Source organism: Anolis carolinensis, chromosome 4 (assembly GCF_035594765.1).
Source record: "Anolis carolinensis isolate JA03-04 chromosome 4, rAnoCar3.1.pri, whole genome shotgun sequence".
In the NCBI taxonomy this organism is placed as follows: Eukaryota; Metazoa; Chordata; class Lepidosauria; order Squamata; family Dactyloidae; genus Anolis; species Anolis carolinensis.
Genome location: NC_085844.1, coordinates 210,792,898 through 210,816,445, shown reverse-complemented (window position 1 = coordinate 210,816,445; position 23,548 = coordinate 210,792,898). Strand labels below are relative to the sequence as shown.

The 23,548-nt window shown below is 37.3% G+C and overlaps 2 protein-coding genes across 4 annotated transcripts in view; both read right to left on the bottom strand.

Annotated features, from left to right (window-relative positions):
- Positions 1-8,187, bottom strand: part of igfn1 (immunoglobulin like and fibronectin type III domain containing 1) — a 79,531-nt gene extending 71,344 nt beyond the window's left edge. The window contains exon 1 of the mRNA XM_062978692.1: positions 7,385-8,187. The gene's annotated coding sequence lies outside the window, so the exon portion shown is untranslated. The remainder of the gene's footprint in view (positions 1-7,384) is intronic.
- Positions 8,188-16,127: 7,940 nt separating this feature from the next.
- The window catches only part of LOC103278744 (uncharacterized), a 50,740-nt gene continuing 43,319 nt past the window's right edge, over positions 16,128-23,548 (bottom strand). For 2 of the 3 annotated variants that reach the window (XM_062978690.1, XM_008109873.3), the window contains exons 3-6: positions 22,122-22,232; positions 18,475-18,636; positions 17,603-17,687; positions 16,128-17,172 (exon numbers count right to left, since the gene is read on the bottom strand). In XM_062978690.1, coding sequence (XP_062834760.1) covers positions 16,916-17,172; positions 17,603-17,687; positions 18,475-18,636; positions 22,122-22,232 — 615 coding nt within the window. In that variant the 3' untranslated portion in view covers positions 16,128-16,915. The remainder of the gene's footprint in view (positions 17,173-17,602; positions 17,688-18,474; positions 18,637-22,121; positions 22,233-23,548) is intronic. The other variant, XM_008109872.3, reaches the window with a different exon arrangement.

The window sequence follows — 23,548 nt, the reverse complement described above, 5'->3', positions numbered from 1 at the left end:
AAATCAAGATGGGCCAAAGATCTTGCCTGGAACCACGCCGTTTTGAACGTTTTTCGGAGTGGCACAGTCTTCTTAGAGTAGTAGCTAGGCTTATACATCGTTTAGCTTGCAAAGATAGTGAGCCTTTACAGGTCCAGGATATGATAAAGGCTAAGAGCGTCATATTCAAGTCAGTGCAGAGATCTGCTTTCAAGCAGGAAATAGCTAGGCTAGAGCAAGGGCTCAACATCCCTAATCAAAGTCTTCTAAATGAGTTAAACCCATTTCTAGACAAGGAGGGTATTTTGAGAGTTGGAGGAAGGTTAGCCAAAGCTAAACTCAAGGCGTGCATAAAAAACCCCATCATCATACCCCCTAATAGTCACACTGCATTGCTGCTCGTTCGGCATCACCATGAAAGGATCCATCATCAGGGTAGAACTCTAACTGAGGCAGCCCTTAGAAATGAAGGTCTGTGGGTAGTTAATGCCAAAAGGTTGGTCAACAGTTGTATTTTCAAATGTGTTAAATGCAGGCGCCTTAGGCGAAACTGTCAAAGTCAGTTGATGGCAGAACTACCTCAGGATAGGACTTTGACAGACCCACCCTTTTCCCATGTGGGAATCGATGTGTTTGGTCCTTGGGAGGTTGTCACTAGGAAAACCAGGGGTGGTGTTGTAAATAACAAAAGATGTGCGGTTTTGTTTACTTGTTTGTCAGTACGAGCTGTCCATATAGAGGTTGCAGAGGGAATGGACACTTCATCATTCATAAATGCATTGAAAAGGTTCATAGCCCTCAGAGGGCCAATTAAGTTAATTTGGTCGGACTGTGGCACCAATTTTGCATGTGCAGACCTTAGCCAACCACTTCTGGAAGAGGTGGAAGGCCGAATACTTAAGCCAGCTTCCAACCAGAAGACTCTGGCAAACCCAAAGGACAATGCCAAGGTGGGAAACCTTGTGTTGCCAAAGGACAAAGACTTGCCCCGCTATGCCTGGCCTATGGGCATTATACTAAAGACCTTTCCTTGCCCTGACGGTAAGGTTAGAAAAGTTCAAGTAAAGACTCATAGTAAGGACAAAATGTCTGTCCTGGACAGACCAATTAGTGACCTCGTGTTGCTTATTGGAGATGTTTAAAGTTTTATACTGTTGTATTGTTGTGTATACAAAGGTGTTTGTATGTTTTTGATTGGTAAATTCCCACATCCTGGGAATTTAGCGGGGAGTGTTCCGTCCCCCAGAACGATGGTTTGCCTTACCTATTGGTCGTTTGTTTATTTTCCCTCCTTTACATTTTGTTTGAGCCTCTGGCTGCAAAAGCCTAGGAAAAGTGGCTTGGAATCTGCAAGAGCTGGCTGCAGTTTTCTTTGCAGTGATTGGTCAAAGAGTGCAACATCTTAGGACCGCCCTTTTTACCAGGGTCTAGTCTCCATTTTAGAGTTTCATTCTGGCTATAGTCTTCCAACGTGCTGGAGCTGTGCAAGGCTAACTGGGACAAATCATCCTCAAAATCAGGCCAATCTAAGCCTATCCAAATTAGATAAGTATTGAATTATATTGATCTGAAATAGGAAATCTAGTTAGAGGAGCAGAGTTATTCCATCGCTTCTAGAACTAATCTTTGCTGTAAAGATAGGGAAGGAAAGAGTTTCTCCTTCTAATATAGGCAGCGTGATTAGGGTATAGTGGTTTTATAATCACTTTTGCCTTCTGGAACCAGGGATAATTCTGTGACTAAAACCTATAGAAATTTGTTTCATTTTCTGCAACTTTAAGATCTGTGCCAGGTTTACAACCTTGTATGAATAAACATCCTTTTTTGAAGTTATCCAGACTCAGTCGTTCAATATCTATAGGACAGCTTATAGGGATTTGCAGTTCGCCCGGATAAAGGACAGCACGTTTCAGTTTTATAGCTTTTTATTGTCCGGCGGACGGCACAGATATAGCACCTCACAAATCATGTTATTTTATTATTTGAGGTAGAAAATTTCACAAGCACCTCTCTTGCTTCCCACCAATAAACATCTATGAAAAATTAAAATAATTAGTCTTTGATGCCAGATTTTGCCTGTCATGAACTGGCAGCAAAGGGATGAGAGGTTGCCCCCACTTTCCCAAATCAGCTGATGGAAGCAGTTTCATCAGATACACACACCTCTGGACTCTGACCAACACCTAAGGGCAATGCCCATGAAATACGAAATAAAATATCCTGAAAAATTTAAGTCACCAACAAAACCAGAGTTGTCGAAAGTAATGACCAAGCCATTAAGGGAACTGTTACAAAAGATCTAAACCATCCACTCAGATATAAAATTATTTCCAAATAAGAGTTCTTTGATCACATACATTCCATCCTCCTGACCCAATGTTTGTTGTTAATAATTTCTTTTGTTTGTTGATGTTTGTTCCCTTGTTATTTGACATACTGCTTGTGTTACGTACATAAGTGGTGTAAACATTTAATGTATTATTGATACCTGCACATGAGCTAACAGAATCTTCAATAAAAATAAAGATAAAATTACTTTCAAACAATAAAATGAATAAGAAACTGATGGCATCTTGCTGCATCCCAGTAACTAGACATTCAGTTGAACTCATGATTGATTTCCACAAGTAAAAGATGTCATGTTAAGTGAGTAACTAAATATTCCAGGACTAGTTTACATGTAATGTGGAATTTCTGGCTGTGGATTTCTAATGTTTTCATTTTTTACTTTGAATAATCCATGGAGGGAAGGCCAGAGATACCACATCTCATTGGAGCAACAGTTCTAGAGGAAGGAAGCTGAATCCTTTCCCTAAAAATCAGGATGGGAATCATGCAGCCTTCCAGATGAGGTTGAATTGAAAACTTCAGTATTTTTATGTTGGCGAAAGCTATTGGGGGTTGCTATCCAACAACATTTGGTGGGCTACTTCATTCTAATTTTTTTCCAGATGTAAATTTCCAGGTGTAAACAACACAAATGAAGTTGGAAAAATGGGGAGAAATAAATATATCTATAGAATTAAAATGAAATATCAGGTACTAGTTGCTAGAATATGATATATGATCTTTCATAAACAATATGGTTTTGCTTAAACCAAGACGCCATACATCAACTACAGTGATTCAAACATGTTATTGTGGTTTGTTTGTTTTTTAACTTCCCATTCTCTCCATGTTTCTCCTGATTTTCTCTCTTCTTGTTTGCTTTTTTCCAACTGCCCATGCATTTAAGTGATGGAACACATTGTTGCCTAGATTTTAAAATAAGCCTTTCCACTCTGACAGCTATTCTCAGGCAAAAAGGCTAACTACTGATAGTGAAGGGGGGGGGGGGGAGGACACTGCTGTAGGCAATTGTGGTATAATTGCTATCATGGAAGACTTTGCCACCTGGAAAAAGTTTCCAAAGGTCTCTTAACTTTTTGCAGACGTTCACACAGGCACCAGAAACCAGGATCTTCTGATCCTGGTCAATGTCAGCCCTCAGACAGAAAATAGAACCAGAGATGGTCTGAGAACTTAAAACCATTTGTGAGAAAGCCAAACTCTTCCAGACTGACCTTCTTCCATTTCATAGACTGTCTTGCTCCTCCCAGTTGGGACCCATTAACTCTTGGGTACCCACTGAAACGCAATGAAAAAACAGAAAGGCGGTGTGTATGTTTTACAACCGCCATGAATTTCAGCGCACCAATTTACATGTGATCAAATGCGTTATGCTGGTGTCAGTGAAAAAGGATCAGGGAAAATAACTACAGTGTGGCGTAATCCCATCACTCCCTGTCCTCTCAGGATTAAATTTGACAGCACTCTTAGGGTAGAGGTAAGATTCTCGACAACATCCTCTTATTTTCTGTACAATGCAGACTTTATGTGTCATCTATTAAGTCTTTCACTATGCTCAAGGCGTCTGTATATCCCCCCCCCCATATCAATCTATCCAGATTGTTCAAGCAGTGCCGAATTGTAGTGATGTATGAACGTTCACTAAGATTTCTACTATAACTCAAAGCATCTTTCTATCTCTCAATCTGGTTAATATGAAGTTAAGTTTGGTTTTATACTTTGACCAGTAAGGTTCACAGAGACATGCTTTGGCAGAAATGATAAAGACTATGATCGATGCTTGATAGGGCTTTTCTGGGAACTAACAACCAGGAGGACTTCAGCATATTGGAATTCAAAATGAGTCTTCAAAAACATTTATGGAATGGGATTTCAGAATTTCCATTTGTACAAAGTTTTGCTATATATATTGTATATAATGAGCTTCTTTTTATAGTGATGATTAGCACCTTCTGAACACAATTTGCAACACAGAGAATTTATACAGGAAAATAATATATAGAAGAAAGAATTACAGACAGACCAACATTTCCCTGGAACTTATACTTTCATTTTGAGGAGGTGTTACCACTTACAACTCCCCCTAGATGTAGCGACTACTTCCTACTGCAACCTGGGATGCCTGTGGGTGTTCATGGAGGTGATCATGTTGTCCATGAATTAACAAGATGATCTGAATTCTGCACACATCAATTTTTGGCATGCTAAATGATAGTGAACATGTTGTATATAGAATTGATATGGGTGTGAGCATTTCCATGGTACCTAGAAGGCATGAAAATAGCAGAAACCATTCTGGAAAGTTTTGCACGAAGCAGCAAGCCCTTAGAAAAGGCATTTTTGTTTTTAGTTGAATTTTTTGGCTGTAGAATTTGAAGACATTTCCCAAGTTATTTTTAATTTTAAAAAAGAAGTGTGCTCTCATAATTATTTCTTAATCTAAAGATGAAAAGGCTCTTGGTGTCAGAAAGTTCTATGTATCTATGACATACAAACAACAAAAAGACCTGCAGCATCCTAAGGCTAACAATATTTTTATATGAGCTTTGGTGGGTTTGTCTTTGAGATGCTATAGGACTCTGTTGTCATTATTTTTGTTGTGCTGACAAAGGCTTTGGAAATGATTTAAAACAGAAGTGTGCCTACAACCTTTCCAAAATGTTTGGAGTTGAAATCTCTTCTGAAACTGACTTAACATTCTAGCCTCCAACTAAAGAGGTAGAATTGAAAGGAACCCTTGTGCAGGAAATAACCATTCGAAAGAGACTGCTACTATGATTTAGGTCATTATATGTATGACACTTGATAAACTTAATTTATACTCCACCTTTCTCATACATGGGACACAAAGCAACAATTTTTTCTGGTTAGTATCACTTTATTCAGAGTGGCTTTCTCCCTGGTACGTACATGTAGAACAAAAGCCTACCTCAATTAATTATAATTTATTTTTATTGATTAGCTAGCCAAATAGTTAGATTCATGCAGGAAAAAACCCAATCTTTTTGAAGAAACCAAATCAGGAAAAATGAGATGAGGGAGATAAATAACAGATTGAAAATATTCACTTGCTGTTCATATATTTATCTTAAAACTCCATTCAACATTCATTTTTTTTGTAAAGGAGCCATTTATATTAGCACAGTTAGCATTTCTCCTGATGAGACAATTTTTCAGTTTTCACATAATTTTTCGACAGTTCAGTCCTAGTGTATGGGGCTGTACCACATCTCTTGGACGCCTACATTAATCTGTCCTGAACTGTCCATTTACAGACACTGGAATGTTGAAAATAACTGAAAGTCTCGCACTCATTCATGAACATGCTTTGAGTAATGTGAAAATAGTTTGCAGGTTTGCTCGATCTCAAATGTGATGTGAAAGAAAGCAACCTGCCCTTGCACATCTCACTAAACCATATCTTGAGATGAAATATTGACAGTGGTCTGGCCAGGATTCCATGCCCATAAGATAAAATGGTCTCTGAATGAAGAACATTTATTTTACACATTGTCCATAGTTGAAAAGAATGACTTAGTATATTCTTTAAATCTGGTCTTATTGCCCCTGAATAATGAAGATAATACTTTTGAATGCTGCATGCAATAGGAATTCAGAGCGCTTCTAAGAACAGGTGGTCAACTTGCATTTTAGAGATCAGATGCAAGAATTGCATTTTTAAAGAGTTCCAAAGTTTAGAATCCCTCCCAAGCAAAGAATGACTGTGTTTCCAATATCCTTGCACAACTTAAATAGTATCTCTGTGTGTTTGCTGTTGGTTGTCAAGGGGCAAGGATTAAAATCTAACCTGACAAATGCAGAATGCAGCAACATGCAGTTTCCAAGCTGTAAATTAGCTCCTTCCTTCCCCGTGACACACAGAGCCTCTGCTGTTCCCTCATTTAAAATTGATTTAAATGACTGACCAGTACTGTTGGCCAACTTGATGTGTGATTTAGAAGGTGCATGGTTTGCTTTTACATCTGTCACTCAGCTCTTCTTCCCTGAATACCCTGCTCTTACAACTTCCATTCTCCCTATGCCCCTGCCTAAACAACTTTTTACTGTTAGACACCATTATGTCTAGCTACCATTTTTCTAGTTCAAATCTTGAAAAAAAAATTGGATCATAATTCTCAGAATTCTAAAGCCAATTCCTATGAGATTGTAACTTTTAAAACTCTATATCCTACTACTGAAAACCAACAGATACAGAAGTATTGTACAGCTCCATCACCTAATCAGACAGTTGGAATGCCCACTAGATGCTTTCCGAATTCTTCCTTTGTGAGAGAAATACTAGAAAAGGGGATTTTAACATACTCCAAATTTTAAAAGATACACTGGTGCTGCTCCGTATAGCCTTATATGGTCATCGCGTTTCATCAGATGGCTTCTTGTTTCAGCTAAAATTAACAGCGAGTGCTCCAAACATTTAACATGCAATGCAACTTGGCAAAGGTGGGGTTAACAAAATAACTGCCTTTAAAATTATATATATATATATATATATATATATATATATATATATATATTAAAATATTCCACGGTTTGAGGATATAGGATTTTTTTATATTAATGGAAATCAGGAGGAGTGAATTTTTTTAACAATGACCCTACCCAATTTGGCTGCAAATCTTCTCAGTGCCATGAACACTTATGCGGAATTGAGTTCAGTGGAACTTAACCATACGTGACTGCATCCAATAGGACAATCACATATTTTTCATCATTTCTTATCTTTCACCCATTATACATTCAATTTGTTTTTAATAAAGCTTTAGCCAATCAAAGTAACCAAATGTCCAAAGAATCCAAACCACTGGGGTTTATACCTATTTCAACACTTTGCACTTTTGTAAATAAATCCCCTCTTTAGTTAGTGATGAGCAAGAATTTTGGAATTCTTGCACTTTTCTAGTTCACCGCTTTGAGAGGTATCACTGCTTGCTGGTGGCCCACCTGTTGAGTCAAGATTGCTAGCTAAAAGATTACTTTGTCATGCTACGACAATAAATAACAACTTGTTCAGGAACTTCAAGGATTTGTGACTCACCTGTTTCTGTTACTATCCTCGTCTTTCTCTTCTTATTAATGTCTGCCTCTTTGCCTCTTCTCACAAGGGTCCCTGTTATAGCCAGTACTCAGCAACTGAAGAGCTAGCTTAGAACTAGGTCAGTAAGAGCCTTCTGGCTGTTTCTCTCTTAGTCCGTCTCACTTTCTCTCTCTCTCTCTCTCTCTCTCTCTCTCTCTCTCTCCCTCTCCTGCCCTCTCCCTTTCATAGGTGAATGCTTGTCATACAGCGATTAGCTTGTAATAAATCCCATAAATTGAACACTTATGGCAAATGCCTTCTAGCCATTATTATTTCAGTACATGCCAGAGACAGTGCTATACAAATTTAAGCTTAAGTTAATTCTTTGGCATTTCATAAATCAATTTGAAGTGTTGATTTTCTGCTGATCTGATTTCCTTGTCAAAATATAGCTTTCGAAGCATAGCTCTCATAAAACCTCTAAAATATTTCCACATGGGGCAGGAACAATTTGAATATCAAGAATTGTCTCCCAGAGTTTCTCGAATTATGCACAACCAGTATTTTCTCTGAACCAAATAAAGTCTAAAAAAATGCTATCAGAGTATGAATAAATGTTTGTGACTGTAGATACTTTAGATTACCCACAGTTGTTGCTCTAATTTATTGTAAGCTTTCTAAAATCTCTAGAAAGCCGATATTCAAAATAAGGATTTGGCTTTTGAGTTGGATAAAAATAAAGTTGGCAATCCTGGATAGGTTATATATTTGCACATGTTATCTTCATGTTTTGGGAATGAAAAGGATAAAATGATTTCTACTCAGTGAAATGAAAAGAATATATGAAATAGTGGTCTTTGTAGAATTTTTAGTAAGGATTATAATTTTGTTGTAATTTGCAAATTTTTATTATTTTGGGGTCAAACTTAAAGAAGATCCGGTGAAATCAATGAGATGATTAATCTAATTTCCATTCATTTCAGTGGATGACTAACTTTGGATTTATTGGCAGACTTTTTTATTTGGGTTTCTCAAATAGTTTTATGCCCATGCATATCTCATGAGATGTTGGCTTTCAATTCCCATCATCTTTTGCCATTAAACTACACAAACATTTGGATGGCTGTGCCTTCCATCCCTGCCACTGATATATGGCTCAGGAAAGCACAGACAACAATTTTCTGCTTGGGTAATATGTCAGCAGCTATGACAACAGCTATCTGTACTGTCAGTTGTACAGTGGGAAGGGCTGAAGTCAGTGGTTGGCAGGCCCATCCCTCTTTTTCTCTCTTTCTGCAGCTCTCTTTTCTCTATTTTCCCTCTGTCTATGTCCAGGAATTGTGAGGTTTTTTTTTCCAAACCTGGACAGGTCACTTGCAGGAGGATACTGTCTTTATGGCAAGACACTGTGGGATATCCCTCTTATGTATAGAAGAACTAATGCATGCACAACTCTTCACTTGAGTTCTCATTCCTATGACAAATATGGTTCATTCTCAGCAACCTTATCTAGAAGTGTCAATGGTAAGGAATGCTGGGAGTAGTAATTCAAGAACATTCACAGGACTTATAATTCCGACTCTGATTGAAACACATTATGGGTTTGTGAAATGTTGTGCAAATATAATTGAAACCTATATGGTATCTTTAAAACATCTTTTGACATATACTAAAAATGCTTATGTTAAAATATCTGGTTGACGCTGACATCAAATGCCTCAACAATGAGGTCTTCCCATTTTTCAGTTAGGCACCAGTAAATGCTAGCTGTGAAAATGCACTGATGAATGTAAGATCCACAAAACAAGCCTAGGATTGTCACATTCAAATGTTGTTGCTACATTTCAAAGGAGTCACTGGGGAAAACATTATACAGATTAAGAATACATGCACTCCATATTGGTTCAGAGCAATTGTGTTAGAGAATACATACAATTCAATGAACAATTGTTTAACCATTAGCATTAGAATTATCTAATACTTTGCTGTCAGGAGAGATTACCAGCAGCAGGAGGTTGTCATCAGCAACATAGAAATGACAACCCAAGTAAGTTTAGGATGTATCCTATTTTCCTTTTCCTTGGGATAAAAAATTTAACAGTATTGGGGGGGGGGGGGGGTAGACCAGGCATGGGCAAACTTTTTTGCCTTGGGGTCGCAATTGTGGGCCTGGCCGGGAGGGTTGAGTCAGGGGGCGTTTGCAGGCCTGCCAAGGGTAGGGCTCGGGAAGACACTGGGCAGGCCCCGGGTCATCATCAGGCTGCTTGCCCGTTCCTTATGCTGGGAAAAAGACAGGATACCTGGTGACTACTCTGATCCTCCTCCTCGGATCCTCAGGCTGTCCTCTTGGCATTATGCCAGGAGAAGGAGAGACAGGCAGCGGCTGAGATTCCTCTGGAGGCCTCTCTGCTGCCATGTGCGTTCCTTGAGCTGTCCTCCCAGCATAAGGATGGGGCAGCTCACAGCATCCTTATCCGGGAGGAGGGTGAGACACATGGTGGCTGAGAGCACTTCACAGAGCTCTCAGCTGCTACATGCTGCCTCCTTCATCGTTTTGGCATAAGGACGCAGTGGGCCACTGTGTCCTTATGCCAAGAGGCCAGGGGAAATGAGGAGGGCCTGAGGTAAGCATCCAGGCCTCCAGGTCTTAGTTTGCCCATGCCTGGGGCAGACCCTTCTGGAACTTCTATTAGATCATTGCCAGCTGATATAACCACCACATGAAAAAAAATTGCACTCCAAAATCTGCTATCCAGATTGGTAATATAATCCCTCCATCATTGAATTACATCATATATCAAATTTAGAAAATACCAGGCAATTGGAACCTACATACTAACAGATAAGAATAATAGCAACTGATTATGTTTACACAGGGTTAACACACTCAATGCTGGCAGACATATGTATGATCCAAATCTTGCCTAAAATGATAAGGATCCATTATGGTTGAATTTATATGTTTCATCTTCTCCTTCTTTTTAAATTGAAAATTACAGAAAGGAATGAAATAGTAAAAGAGAAGAAAAAAAGGAAAAGAAAAAAAGAGACTTCTCACCTTCCTTTTGAAAGTCATATGTGTATAGTTGTTCATGCCCTTCATATCCTTTTTTAATAGCCTATTTAATCTAATCATCAGAACCCAACATCACCAATTCATAATCTTCCTTCTACCCTCCCCGTCCCAACTGTATACCCATCATTCCAAAGAAAAAAGTCCTAGATGTAACTGAGTGTTAATCTCTTCATATTATTCACATCTCCAACATACAATCAATGAACATATTGTATAATTCTATTCCACATCTTAAAATAAGTATTTAAAGACAAAATACAATTTACATTACATTCATCTTAACAATGCCCAATATTAAATTTCTGGAATAATCACATTTCCATTGTACACTTTAAACATTTCATACATTCTAAACCATTTTTTCTGCAATTTTAAAGCAACAATCTATAATTTCATAAGAAATCTTTTTTTAAAAAAATCAAAATACAAATCTCATCCCCTTTCGCCACATATTTCCCATTAATCAATCTGAGTATTAAAGCCTAAGCTTTTAAGCCACTTTAACAAATATCATTTAATTTGCTCTTTATTTTGTATTAAACCAGTGGCTTATTCCCCTGTCTCACAGACCTGAAGATGGGTCATTACTATTTGTTAAAACAAATGCTGTCTGAATTAGAAACATCGTCCTGGGCAAAACAAACTTTTTTATGACAGAAATATTTTCCTATCCTGTCACATCCTTCTCATTTCCACTCCATATCTTAACAAAATCATTTTGAGATAAAGTACAAATCCACATTAATTCTACCAACACCCCGATAATCCTCATTCTTCCCAATTTTAAAACTAATCCATCCATTAATTCCATCTTGGGGAGCCCTTGGTGACATAGTGGCAGGACTGATGGCTTGAAGGTTGGGTTGTGCTGGCAGGACTGATGGCTTGAAGGTTGGGTTGCTAACCTGAAGGTTACCAGTTCAAATCCAACCCAGGGAGAGCTCAGATTACCTCCCATTTCAGCTCTAGCTCCATGCAGGGACATGAGAGAAGCCTCCCACTAGGATGGTAAAAACATCACAAACATCCAGGCATCCATTGGGCAACATCCTTGCAGACAGCCAATTCTCCCACACAAGAAGCAACTTGCAGTTTCTCAAGTTGCTCTTGACACGAAAAAAACCCTCAATCTTCTAGATGCCATATATGCCAATACACCAACTTCTTTTGACAATGCCAAATATCTAAATCATTCTCTTTGTTTACAATTTCAACTTTACATTCCAATTTCCACTTTAGTATTACTGTTTCATGAAATGATTTATTAATTCTTTAAATTCTTTAACCTCCTTTTCCTGATCTTCTTTCAAACCTCACTTTCAATTTTAGCATACTACCATTTTTCAAACATTTTTTCTCTTCCAGCAGGTTTTGTAAATGTTCTGGAGAAGGGCATTGATTCATCTTCAGTATACCTTCCAGCAATTACAGGGTTAATGGCAGCAAGCAAGCCTCTCAACTTTTTTTCCTTTTGTCTTCTCGTATGTTTAACAATTTTCTCCCAATGCAATCTCCATACTTTGAAAAATGTCATCTAGTTGCTCTTAATCTTATCTTCTGGCTTCTTTACTTAGCAAAATTCAATATTCTCAAGACAGAGCTGTAAAAAAATAAAAGAAATGTGTATAGTTTCAAAAACACTGTGTCCTATTTGCAAGTATATTTATAACTTTATTAACCCATGTTTTTGTTGGACTTTATGTTTTTTGATTAAAATCTTATAAACAGATCTCATTTTCTCAACTCCAGTTCACAGAAAGAAGGCAACTCACTGAGGCTCCAGTCCCACCCTCAACTCAAAAAACTCTTGATCTGCAGATTAGATAAAGATGATTGAAAAGGTGAGGATTTCTGCAGCTCCTGTGTCCACTAAAGGATGACACAGGTGGCTAAACTTGCTGTTGTTTCCAAGCCTGTCTGCCCCCCAACTACCCCCCCCCTCAATTGCTCAACTCATTTCTGACCACTGCAGCTTCCATGGTCTCCTCATGAGACGTATACATTCTGGAGCACACAAGTGACTTCTCTTCTTGTCCAGAGAGTTATACCAGACAGAACTTTAGTAGTCTGTTCTTTTTCTTCTTAAGCTTTCGCTGTCACACAGGGACATCAACCCTCCATTAGCCATCATTCACATGTTCTCTTTACATCACACTTTAATTCTAATCATTGCATACCTAACTGTCAGAGCAGTTATGTAGTGCAATTTGAATTCGTGAGTATGCTCTACAGTAACTGTCCAATGGCCTGTGTGGTCCTTGAAAATATGTTCTGGAGAGCTTGATGGTATTAAGTCATTTTGCTACCTGAGACAGAACTACCAATTCAACCAAGTCAGTCTTCTAAGAATCTAAGAGACAGTGAATTTATTGCTACAGAAAGCAGTGAATCTATTGGTACAGTAAGATCATATCCTCATCCTTGGCAGGGAAGATATGATTACAACAAAGGGAGGAAATAACAATGTGATGCCTTTTTAGGATACCCCAAACCTACCGCCTCACTCTACCTAGTAGCAGGTTTAGCCTTCAGAAGAACTGCTGCAGTTCTTGGGAGACAGAAATGGTACCAATAAAAGAAAGTATGATCAAATGGGCCCAAAACTTAGGTAAAACAATATATCTAGCAGAATGGGAAAAGGCCTGGAACTCCAGATTAAAATTCACCTATGCAACCGAATTAAAAGAGAATTGGATCAAAATGTTCTACCGCTGGTATCTGACCCCCCAAAAATTATCAAATTTTAATAAAAAAATCTCAAATAAATGTTGGAAATGTAATGACCAAGTGGGAACATTTTACCATTGTTGGTGGACTTGTAAAAAGGCGAGAAATTATTGGAAGAAAATTCATCAAGCAATACAAAAGATGTTGCAAATTAATATAGAACTAGATCCCAAACACTTCCTTCTGGGGATGATTAATATCGAAAAGGATAAAGATAAAGAAATTCTTTTTAATTACCTCACAACAGCAGCAAGAATAGTATATGCCAGATATTGGAAAAAGAAAGAAATTCTGGAGTTGAGCTGCTGGCTACTTAAGATTTTGGAAATAATGAACATGGATAAATTGACGTATTTACTCAAAAATAACTATGGCATTCCCAAAAAGCAAACAAACTGGGACCTGGTAAAAAAAATTTTGATTGAAAGGCAAATGAAGGTGCTAATTTAACTCCAATAGAAAATCTGACGATAATGATGGAAGATAAAAAAAAGAGGCTGACACCAAAGCAGAACGAACGGAAAGACTAATTAAAGATAGAAATTTTTTTTTAAGTATCTGTGTAAGAGATGGAAGCGACCAATTGTATTATATTTCTGTTTATTTTAATTTCCTTTCCTTTTTTTCTTTCTCTTCTTCTTTTTAATTTTTTTTTCTTTTTCTTCTCTCTTTCTTCAATTTCTACTTACTCATTGCACTTTTTCTTCTAAGAACCCAATGTGTTCTTAAACACTTACTGTAAATTTTACTTGAAAACTCAATAAAAAAATATTATTTTTTTAAAAAAAGAAGAACTGCTGCACCCCAAGACGCACACAGTAACATGAGATTATGAAATTAGGGACGTGCTTCAAGATGCTCTAAAATTATATATTTAAATGGCATTCATATTCCCCCTTTAGTTGTGCTGGTATATCACAATGTAAAATGGCCTCAATTCAGAGCTGGCATTGCTGAGAGAGAAAACACCTTAGTCCTTTCTTCCTAGAAATAGATTTAACAAAATAACATCCATAGGAAAGCAAGCCATTGAAAGTAGGATTTTATCCATAAATAACATTCTAAAGAGCTATCTCACTTGGACTTAAAGTTCAACACCTAGTTGAATTCTGTCACCTTAAGTGTGATTACCTATACTATATGTGTTGAGCTATAAATAGATGAACCAAAGCTGCATGACATCACTCTTGCTTTCACTAATACCCTCTGAACTGCTGACCTGCCAGGATGCCCATATATCTCAGCTCACATAGCTACATCCGAATCTTGCGCAAGCTGCCTGAGGTGTCCAGGCCAGCAGCTATTCAAATAAGCATGTACAGAAAAGACTTGGAGATATTCATTCTAGTGAATTAAACACTGAGGGATAACAAGACTGCACTCTTTCAATATCTCAAGGGTTATCACAGAGAAGACAATATAGGTTTATTCTCTACTGCTCTGGAGGGTAGGACCAGGTCTAATGGTTTTAAATTACACAATGGTAGATTTTAACTGAACATTAGAAGAAACTTCTTGACAGTGAGAGATGTTCAGCAATGGAATAAATTAACTAGAGAGCTGATGGGGGCCTTTTTCTCTGGTTGTCAAAAAGATGATAGACAGCTACCTGCTGGGGATGCTCTAGTTGAATTACCTGCATTAAGTGGAAACCCTGGTGACTGTATGATTCTATGAAATGGTATCTTGTTTCAGTGAAACAATTTGTCAACACCTAGTCTGTAGCTTTCTTGTCCCTTCTCTTTTCTTAGACTTGCTTAGTATCTTTTTAATCCTTCAAAGCCTCCCTCTTTTCATCAAATTTCAACCTATACTTCAGACTTTTTAAAGAAAAAATAAAATTGTCTGTCTGCCATTTAGGAAGAATGAATCTGTATCTGCAATGTTGATACCATAAGCTTGCTGCAATAAGAGTACACTTAGAGATGTACGATCCATTTTAAAAAATGGTTAAAAAATCATTACAAAGCTGTGGGCACTGACATTTTGTTTCTAAAGTGTTTCTAAAGTATAGTTTGTGAAAAAAAATCATTACTATAATGACAGTAACAAAATTTCATGGCTATTTCGTTACAGTAATTGCACATGCTCATAATTAAATTACTATAACTGGAGAAACTTCAGGGGCTTCTATCTCCCTCATTTTTAAAGCAATTGGGGTGAAACTTGCTACAGTGGTAGAACACATTTACCACTGTTAGCCCACCAAATTTCAGAATCTATCACTTATCCACAGGTTTTTTTGAAATGTTCAAAGTTTTTATAAACATTAAAAAAAACACAAGAGCGATCTACTTGAATTTTATACACAATACACACGATAACCAGGGCATCAATCCCTAGAAGTTTCAAAAAGATTCACACATCTACAGGGATTTTTAAAAGTTTAGACAAAAACAATTTATCCCCAAAATAGCGACAACAGCAATCCCCTTGAATGCCTGTCAGTCTTTATGACACACAATGACATAACTTCAACTTAGCACACTAGTTACTTTAGTCCTCTTTGTAGATTCAATAATTTATTATTATTAGACTGACTCTAAACAGCTGGCTGCTTAAACAGCAGCCCTCATTGGGGTTTTCTGATGCTGAACCCTTCATTCTGGGAAATATAGTTTAGGACAGAGCCTCTTGCATTCCCAGCCACAGGGGGCTCATCTTCCCAAACTACATTTAAGATGGCTATGTTCTCAGTCTCCTGCTCATTAACTTTGCTAGTCCTGTCCCTAGTGCCTTTGCTTATGATGATTGGGCCAAAGAAAAAGGACTGGTTTTTAAAATGCTTCATGTTTTCTTGGTTTTACCAAAGTTGCTTAATGGTTAAACTGAAAACTAAACTGACCTTGGGAGGCATCCAAATGTTACAGAATCTTAACAAATGACTGGTGAGTGTTTCAGTTCTTAACACACACACCCCCTAAAAAAAAAAACACTTTTCCTTCATGTTTCCAATATCGATTCATATGCACAAATTTAATGAATTTGATATGAAATACAAAGAAAAAATGAAATTATGCACACCACTAAGTACACTCAAAAACAGATTGGCAGACTGGATATTCAATGTTACTTTCCTCATCTAATTCTCACATTTTCTTTTCCAAAATCTGAAATTTCTTTCACAGAACAGCACAATCCATCTTTGCCTCTGCCTATAATTATACAGGCTTCAGAACCATTCCTAAAAATCTGAAATGGACAAGCACTATCCTGAAAGCCTTTCCTTTATCTTGCATGTCTTGTTTTGACATAAAAACATGGAGCTGAAAAACAAAGTGGGTTTTCAACCAGGAGAGGTGGAGATAGCTCCAGATCTACCAATGTTATCCATTCCCAGGATGATGCCATATCCAATTCTGCCCACATCAGTCTTGATTTTTAAGTATTGATGGGAAAGTTTCTCAAAGGAGATGAATGTACGCATTAAGAGAATCTAATTGTGTAGAGCTTTGTAGCTATGTAGTTTAACAAATTTACAGCTTCTTTCCAAACTTCTCTTGACAGCACACATGGAATGGAAAGAATATTTGAAAAATATTTGTAAAATGGTAAAAATTAATAGTGGTGGCTTACATGTCACCACATTCATTTCAAAGTAAATAGAGTAACAGAGAATCCATAATTCAAGATATTTGGAATTGACTGTGACTGTCATGTGAAATTCTACAAATGATCACAATATCCAAATTGTACCACCTTGATTAAACTTGCCTTTTGCTTAATTTAATGTTCTTGCAGAGATACCTTCATGCTTCCTTGAAGAAAAGCTTTGTACCTTCACCTTCCATCAACTCCCCTGTCAGGCAAGCCCTTTCAGCTGCATCACTGTCCAGCTTGCAGATGAGAACGGGAACATCTCCACGGCTCTGAGAAACTATGTGTATAGAAGCTTGTAACTTCATAGATATACCTCCAGTAGTGTCATGTGGAAGCACAGATGTAAGAATGTGTGGTTCCATAGTTCCATTAGGATGAATAATAATGTGATCTAGAAGTTTAGCACCTGTATCACAAGAAACACAGGTTTCAGAGTTAGGATCACAAGGAAAGGCATGACGAAACACTCATGCCTGAGAGACAGGGACTAAGTTCTCAAAATCTTCTGGGGTCTTGTCTTTCATGTGTATTCCTGATGAGTTCTGTGCATTCAACACTGCACTGGCTCTCCTTTTGCATGTACCTAGGATGATTTTTAAGGCAAAAAACAAAATGGGAACATTCTAGCTAATCCAACTAGTTTCTAAATCTGAAAGATCTATTTATGCTGTCTGGTTTAATAACAACAAATTTAATTACAGTACTACTGAGTGCAGGGAAGGAGAAGGAAGTGTCTAACATAGTCAACAAAGAGATTTTGCTTATTCAATTGAATAATTCATATTATGCATACCATCAGTAGGCTTCATGCTGACATACAGAGACTTAATCTGTACCTGGTGTGTCAGGCGGACAGCTAAAAATTCCATTCACGTCTGTGAGAAACACAACTCGCCTAGGAGAGAACTTCTTAGCTAGAACCTGAGAAGGAAAACATGAATGTGAACAATCTTAAAGTGACTCTGCCCAGCTCATTAATTTTCCAGGGTCTCCAGTACTGATCCTTCATAGCCCTGAGGTTAAAAGTCGGGAATACTGCTATATTAGCTTACATGTAGATAGGCAGTTTAGAAAATTACAAAGGTATCAACACATTCATTCCTTATAAAAAAAATCTTAGAAGTACTAATCAGCCCAATCACAAGGGGATTTAAAACAGTCTATAAAGACTTCGTGCATTGTTTTTTAATTTTGAAACACTGGCTCCATCAAAGTACTTCTCTCGCTCAGTGGTTTCCATTTCAGGTAGTGATTACAGGAACTACTGATTAGTTTTAGAGGTGATATCTAAATTTGGTTTTTTTTCTTCTTCCCATCCAATCCCAGTCCCCCCCCTGTAATGTCCCCTTATAAACACAGGGAATACAGGAAGTAAACTGCCCTGGGAGTCTTTTTAGCATGGATTTGTAGTAAAAATGCTGCTGCTGTGGCTCACAACCTATATTTTCCCATGATTGATTTAAAAGCTAAGTCAGAACATGCATGTCTTTGCAAATCTAGTTGGGGTGCATTTAAGTCAAGGAATTCTCAACCAGATTCACATGGAAATGTTTTTGAAAAATGTTTGGCACACCTTGGAATCATGCTTATAAAGGGGGGCACTACTAATGAAACAAAATGGAAAGAAGGGAATGATCTATTGAGACTAAATATCTAATGTTACTATTGCTATGCATGAATATGCACTTTTCTTTTCCCCATCTCTTACCTCAATAATGGTATCTCCAGATAAGACACAGCAATGTTGTTCTGAATCCAGAGCACAATCTCCATGTAAAACTGGCACATAACCTGCATCTAAAGCTTCTTTTACCGCATCAATCCCATCCTGAGTGACATTCTTGGATGCTGTTTTCCAGGTTCCAAATGTCTATCAGAAAACAAATGAATGCAAACAATTATATTGCTACACACAAATCCCCAGAAAATCAAATAGAATGTGCCAATATGATTTAATTTCACACTTAGACGCCAAACACATTCATGCTGGAATGCCTCAAGCATCACTACCAGCCATTAAATGATTCATCCACAAGTTGTCTATGGTTCACTGTTGAAGTTATGAATCAAAATGTGGGGATATTGAATAAGTAAAGTAAAATAATTATAAACTTTTACATAGTCTATCTTGCAGAGTGATATTTTATTGGCTAACAAAATGGAAGAAGTTACTGTACTTACTTATACATTAATGATTGCATATTTCAATTAAGCATGTCAGTAAATCACACGTGAGGTTGTTCTAATTCTGATTACTAAAATATGAACCTTCCAAGCCAAAGTTGTAGCAATTCCATTGTTGCTTCTGTGCACTTTCAAGTCATTTCTGACTTATGGTGAACCTAAGACAAACCTTATCAGGGTTTTCTTGGCAAGATCTTTTCAGAGAAGGAATGCCAATGTCTTCCTTTGAGGGTGAGAGTATACTATTTGCCCATGGTTACCCACTGGGTTTCCACTCAAACCACTTGCTTATTGAACTAAAATATCTATACTTACAGGAAGTGAGAACGAGCAGTTAGGTGAATGAATTATACTGAGAAGATTTCAACAACAAAAACACTACAAATATAAGTATAGATCAGGACACGTTGCTAACTAGTCTATTCGAATGCAAAAATAGAAAAATGAGCAGAATCAAACAATGTCAGTGAATTTAGCATAAGATCTGGAATTTTATGAAGGCATCAGTTTGTTCATAACAAATGGATTCTGGGAGTAACCAAACAGATGACTAGATATGCAGATGTCATCAGATGGCCACACGGATTCAAATATTCTGAATATGATGAAGCAAAATATGAAGAAGCTACCAGAAGAAGAACGGCTAATTACAGGAACTGGAGTAAAATTGGATCAGAATGCTAAATGCAACAATTCAGTTATTGCATATAGGAACAAGAGAACAGTCACAATAGTCAATAGAAAGACAACAATATGCAACAAAGAAGCTTTCTGCAAAATCTGAGAAATAAAAGGGAACAATGAATATGGATGGTATAATACTAAAGCTGGATCTGCCATATAATGCAGTTTGAACTGCATTATATGATCAGTGTATGTATACCCATAAAATGCAGTTCAAACTGCATTGGATCTACATTGACCTTATAAGGCAGTTTAAGTTGCATTATATGGCAGTGTAGTTCCAGCCTACGAGGGGAAGCACATAATATGACTGGGACTAAATAAAAAGATGATGAAGCAATATATTGATCAAATCCAGAAGAGATATCAATGGATCACAGATTACTTCAAGGAAGCATTTTAATGACATTAGACAATAAAGTAAAAGCTGGTCTCAAAGCACTTAGTATACAATAAATCACCAGAGATGGAATGTCATATCAATAGAGGTGTTCCAAGCTGTAAACAAAGAATCCTTTCAAATCCTTACAAAATCCAATAAATTAGGAAAAGACAACAATGTCCCACTGACTAGAAAGGCAACATTATGATTGCAGTGGCTATCAGCCCAAAGCATGAATTTTCCATTTAAGTAAAATATATTCAAGATTTTACTACATAATTTTACTAAGTATAGATCAGAAGGCCAAACCGAGTTCAGAAAAAGAAAAGACACTAGAGAACATTTTGTACACCAAAACATTTCTAAAGAAAATGAAGCTCTGTTTTATAGATAATACCATAGCAAAACTTTTGATTGTGTAGGTCATAAAAATAATGACCATTACCAATATTGACCAATAGCACAACATTTGATTGTCTTGATATATACTTTGAATAAGAGCCAAAGTCAGGACAGAATACTGAAAAAGAGGTATGGCTGCAATTCACAAGGAGTGGTGGTAAGGAGTATTATTGCTTAGTGAAAGGATAGTAATTCTCACATACTTCTAGTAATACTCACATACTTATGAGACAGTTCCTCCTAAGAAAAAGGCACACTACAGCTTACTTCAGGATAACAGGGACACCTGCCTTTCACTGTGAGGCATTCACCAATCCTGTTCTTCCAAACAGTGTGATTCTATTAGATCTTATCATGGTGGGACAAACAGATCCAAGCAATTTGCCCCATATTTGCCCATATCACACAGCTTTAGCAACTGAAAATAATTCCATGAAAACTAACCAAATGGGACACTGGATGTCTCTCCTGACTTTGTGATAACGGTGACATCATGTTTCAAGGGAATATTAGTGACTTTCTCCTCAAAATGCCTAGTGTTATGACATGCAACCCAAGGTCCCATGTGCTGTTTTGGGGTGTACTGGTAGCCATGAAGCCCCAAAGACAGGACAGACATAGCATAAATGCTGAGGTCTTTCAGAACGAACTCCAACATCTCCTCAGACAGCTCCGACAGGAAAACTACTAGACAACAAAGTAGGCAGGCAATACACCCGTAGAAAGTAGGAAAGGCTTAGAACTATTGCTATAAAAAAAACAGGCTTCGAATAGATACTGATTAAAGCTAAAGAGGAAAGTGCAAAAAGGAGCATTACAACTACTTATGAGAATAACAATGACAACAGGTGATTTACCTAACTTTGAAGTGGGTGAGAATGACACAGAAAATGTTAAAAGTTTTCTATACCTGGTCTCAATCATACAACAAAATGGAGAGTGCAGTCAAGAAATCAGAAGAAGACTAGAACTTGCAATGCTTCCTATGAAGGAAGAAAATAAGAACCTTAAGTCCAAAATACCACAATTGAACACCAAAATCAAGATCATTCAGGTCACAGTATTTCTGATTTCTCTATGTGGCTGTGAAAGCTGTGCTGTGAAGAAAACTGACTTGAGTAAAATCAACTCATTTGAAGTATGGTGTTTGGAGGAGAGACCTACAGATACCATGCCAGAAAGGCAAATGAATGGAGTCAGGTAGAAATTAAGCCTGAGTTCTCACTTGAGGCCAAAATGACTAAACTGATAATATCATATTTTAGAACATGGTGAGAAGGAATAACTTATTAAAGTAAAATCGAAGGCCAAAAAAGGAAAACTACACTAGAACTGGATTGCCTCCATAAAAAAAATACCACGCCCCTGAGTTTGAAAGACTTGAGTAGAGCTGTTAATGACTACAGCACTTTGAGGTCTCTAATTCATAGAGTTGCCATAAATTGAAGCTGACTGGATGCAAAACAACAACAAAATAAGAAATTGCTCGAACACATTGCTACTTCAAAAGGCAACTATACAAAGGAATTGACAAAATGCAAAAATAATTAAATTTTAAAATTAAAAGACAAATGACAAATCTAAGATTTACAAATTTAAGATTTATAACTCTAAGATTCACAAGAATTTCTCAACATTTAAACTCCACTAATAGTCCCAATTTCCTCCCATCCAGCCAGGATATTTTTCCACCCATAACTTGCCTGAAAAGTTATAATAGCCTTGAGGGGAAAAAAGCCAACAGGTCTCCTTACCGAAATGCCCACGGCTGGAATTCCACAGCTTACCAAATGTTCTATCACCAGATGGTTCAGCTGTGAGAAGGAAAAAAGTGACTTTGAAATCCCAAAGGCTTTCGGTTTCCTGTACTCTAATTGCATTATGAGTTCACTAATACATTTGGATGATAAAAGCAGGACTCAAGGGGTGTATATGTGAAAAAGCAACAAGATCAGCGGAGCACATTTTAGCTGTGTTTCAAATGTTTCATATGGAACATCTGGAGGCACCAAATTCCTTTTCATTCCATGTAGTATTGTTTTTGAGCTGAATGCATACATGAACATGCAACAGACAGGACTCATAATGATTAAATCAAGATACTCTAAGTCAAACCAACTAAAATTTAACCTTCAGACATTTTGGGGGGATTTTAAAGGCAAGAGTGGCTGTCACGAGGCAAGTGCAAAGCAGTTGTCACTGAGATATATAACTCCAAGTGTACACTACTGAAAATATACACATACCTGACCCCAGGCTTTGGGAGGGATTCAGCTCTACACTTCAGAGCTGGCAAAGCAAACAGAGATATTAACCTACCAGATTCATGGGCTGTCATTTTATCCAGTTGCAATACAAGCAACCATAATCTGTGACAACAGGTGATCCAGTGTTTCAGGTTAGCTATCTATGGGATAAAACCTTATATCTCTTGGAGAGATAAAGCCAAAGGAACAATGAAAGTAAATGTACCTGAATGAGAACTGGGCAGAACATTTTAATTTTTCAGATTTGCTAAAACTAAAGTCATATGTATAATGAGAGAGGGATTGTAATTTCCAGAAGCTCTATACGATAGCAAAGAATGCTGAAAGTTAACAGTGCAACATTATCTTGAAAATTATGATGGGGAGGAAATCCAGTATTTAGGAAGGTGCAGTACATATAAAACACATTTTTGTAATCTTTCAAAAGTGGAACGTAAGATAGCAGTTTGAAACAGGACAGGTATAAAAAGGCTTATATCATTTTTAGCTCTCCTACTCGACCATAATGTTCACATCAGGAAAAACCTATTCTGCATTACTCATCTGGGGCAGCATGCCTCATTCTGGATGTACAGCTTTAAGGAGGCTGTAGACAAATTGATAAAGCTGGCAATTGGTGTGAAAAAAGTAAAAAGTTCAGCAGGAAAGACTGAAAGAACTGGATAACTGGAAAAGACTGGGCAAAAACATCAGGATCTTCAAATACCCAAAATGCTTTCACACAGAAATGAGCAAAGACTAGCTATTTTCTGCTCTAAACAGGTTGGATGAGGTTAAGTTACAGAAAGTCAGATTTTTGGGTAAGCCTTAAGGGAAATATATTAAGAGCAAAAGTAATTCAATAATGTAACAATTTACCTAGA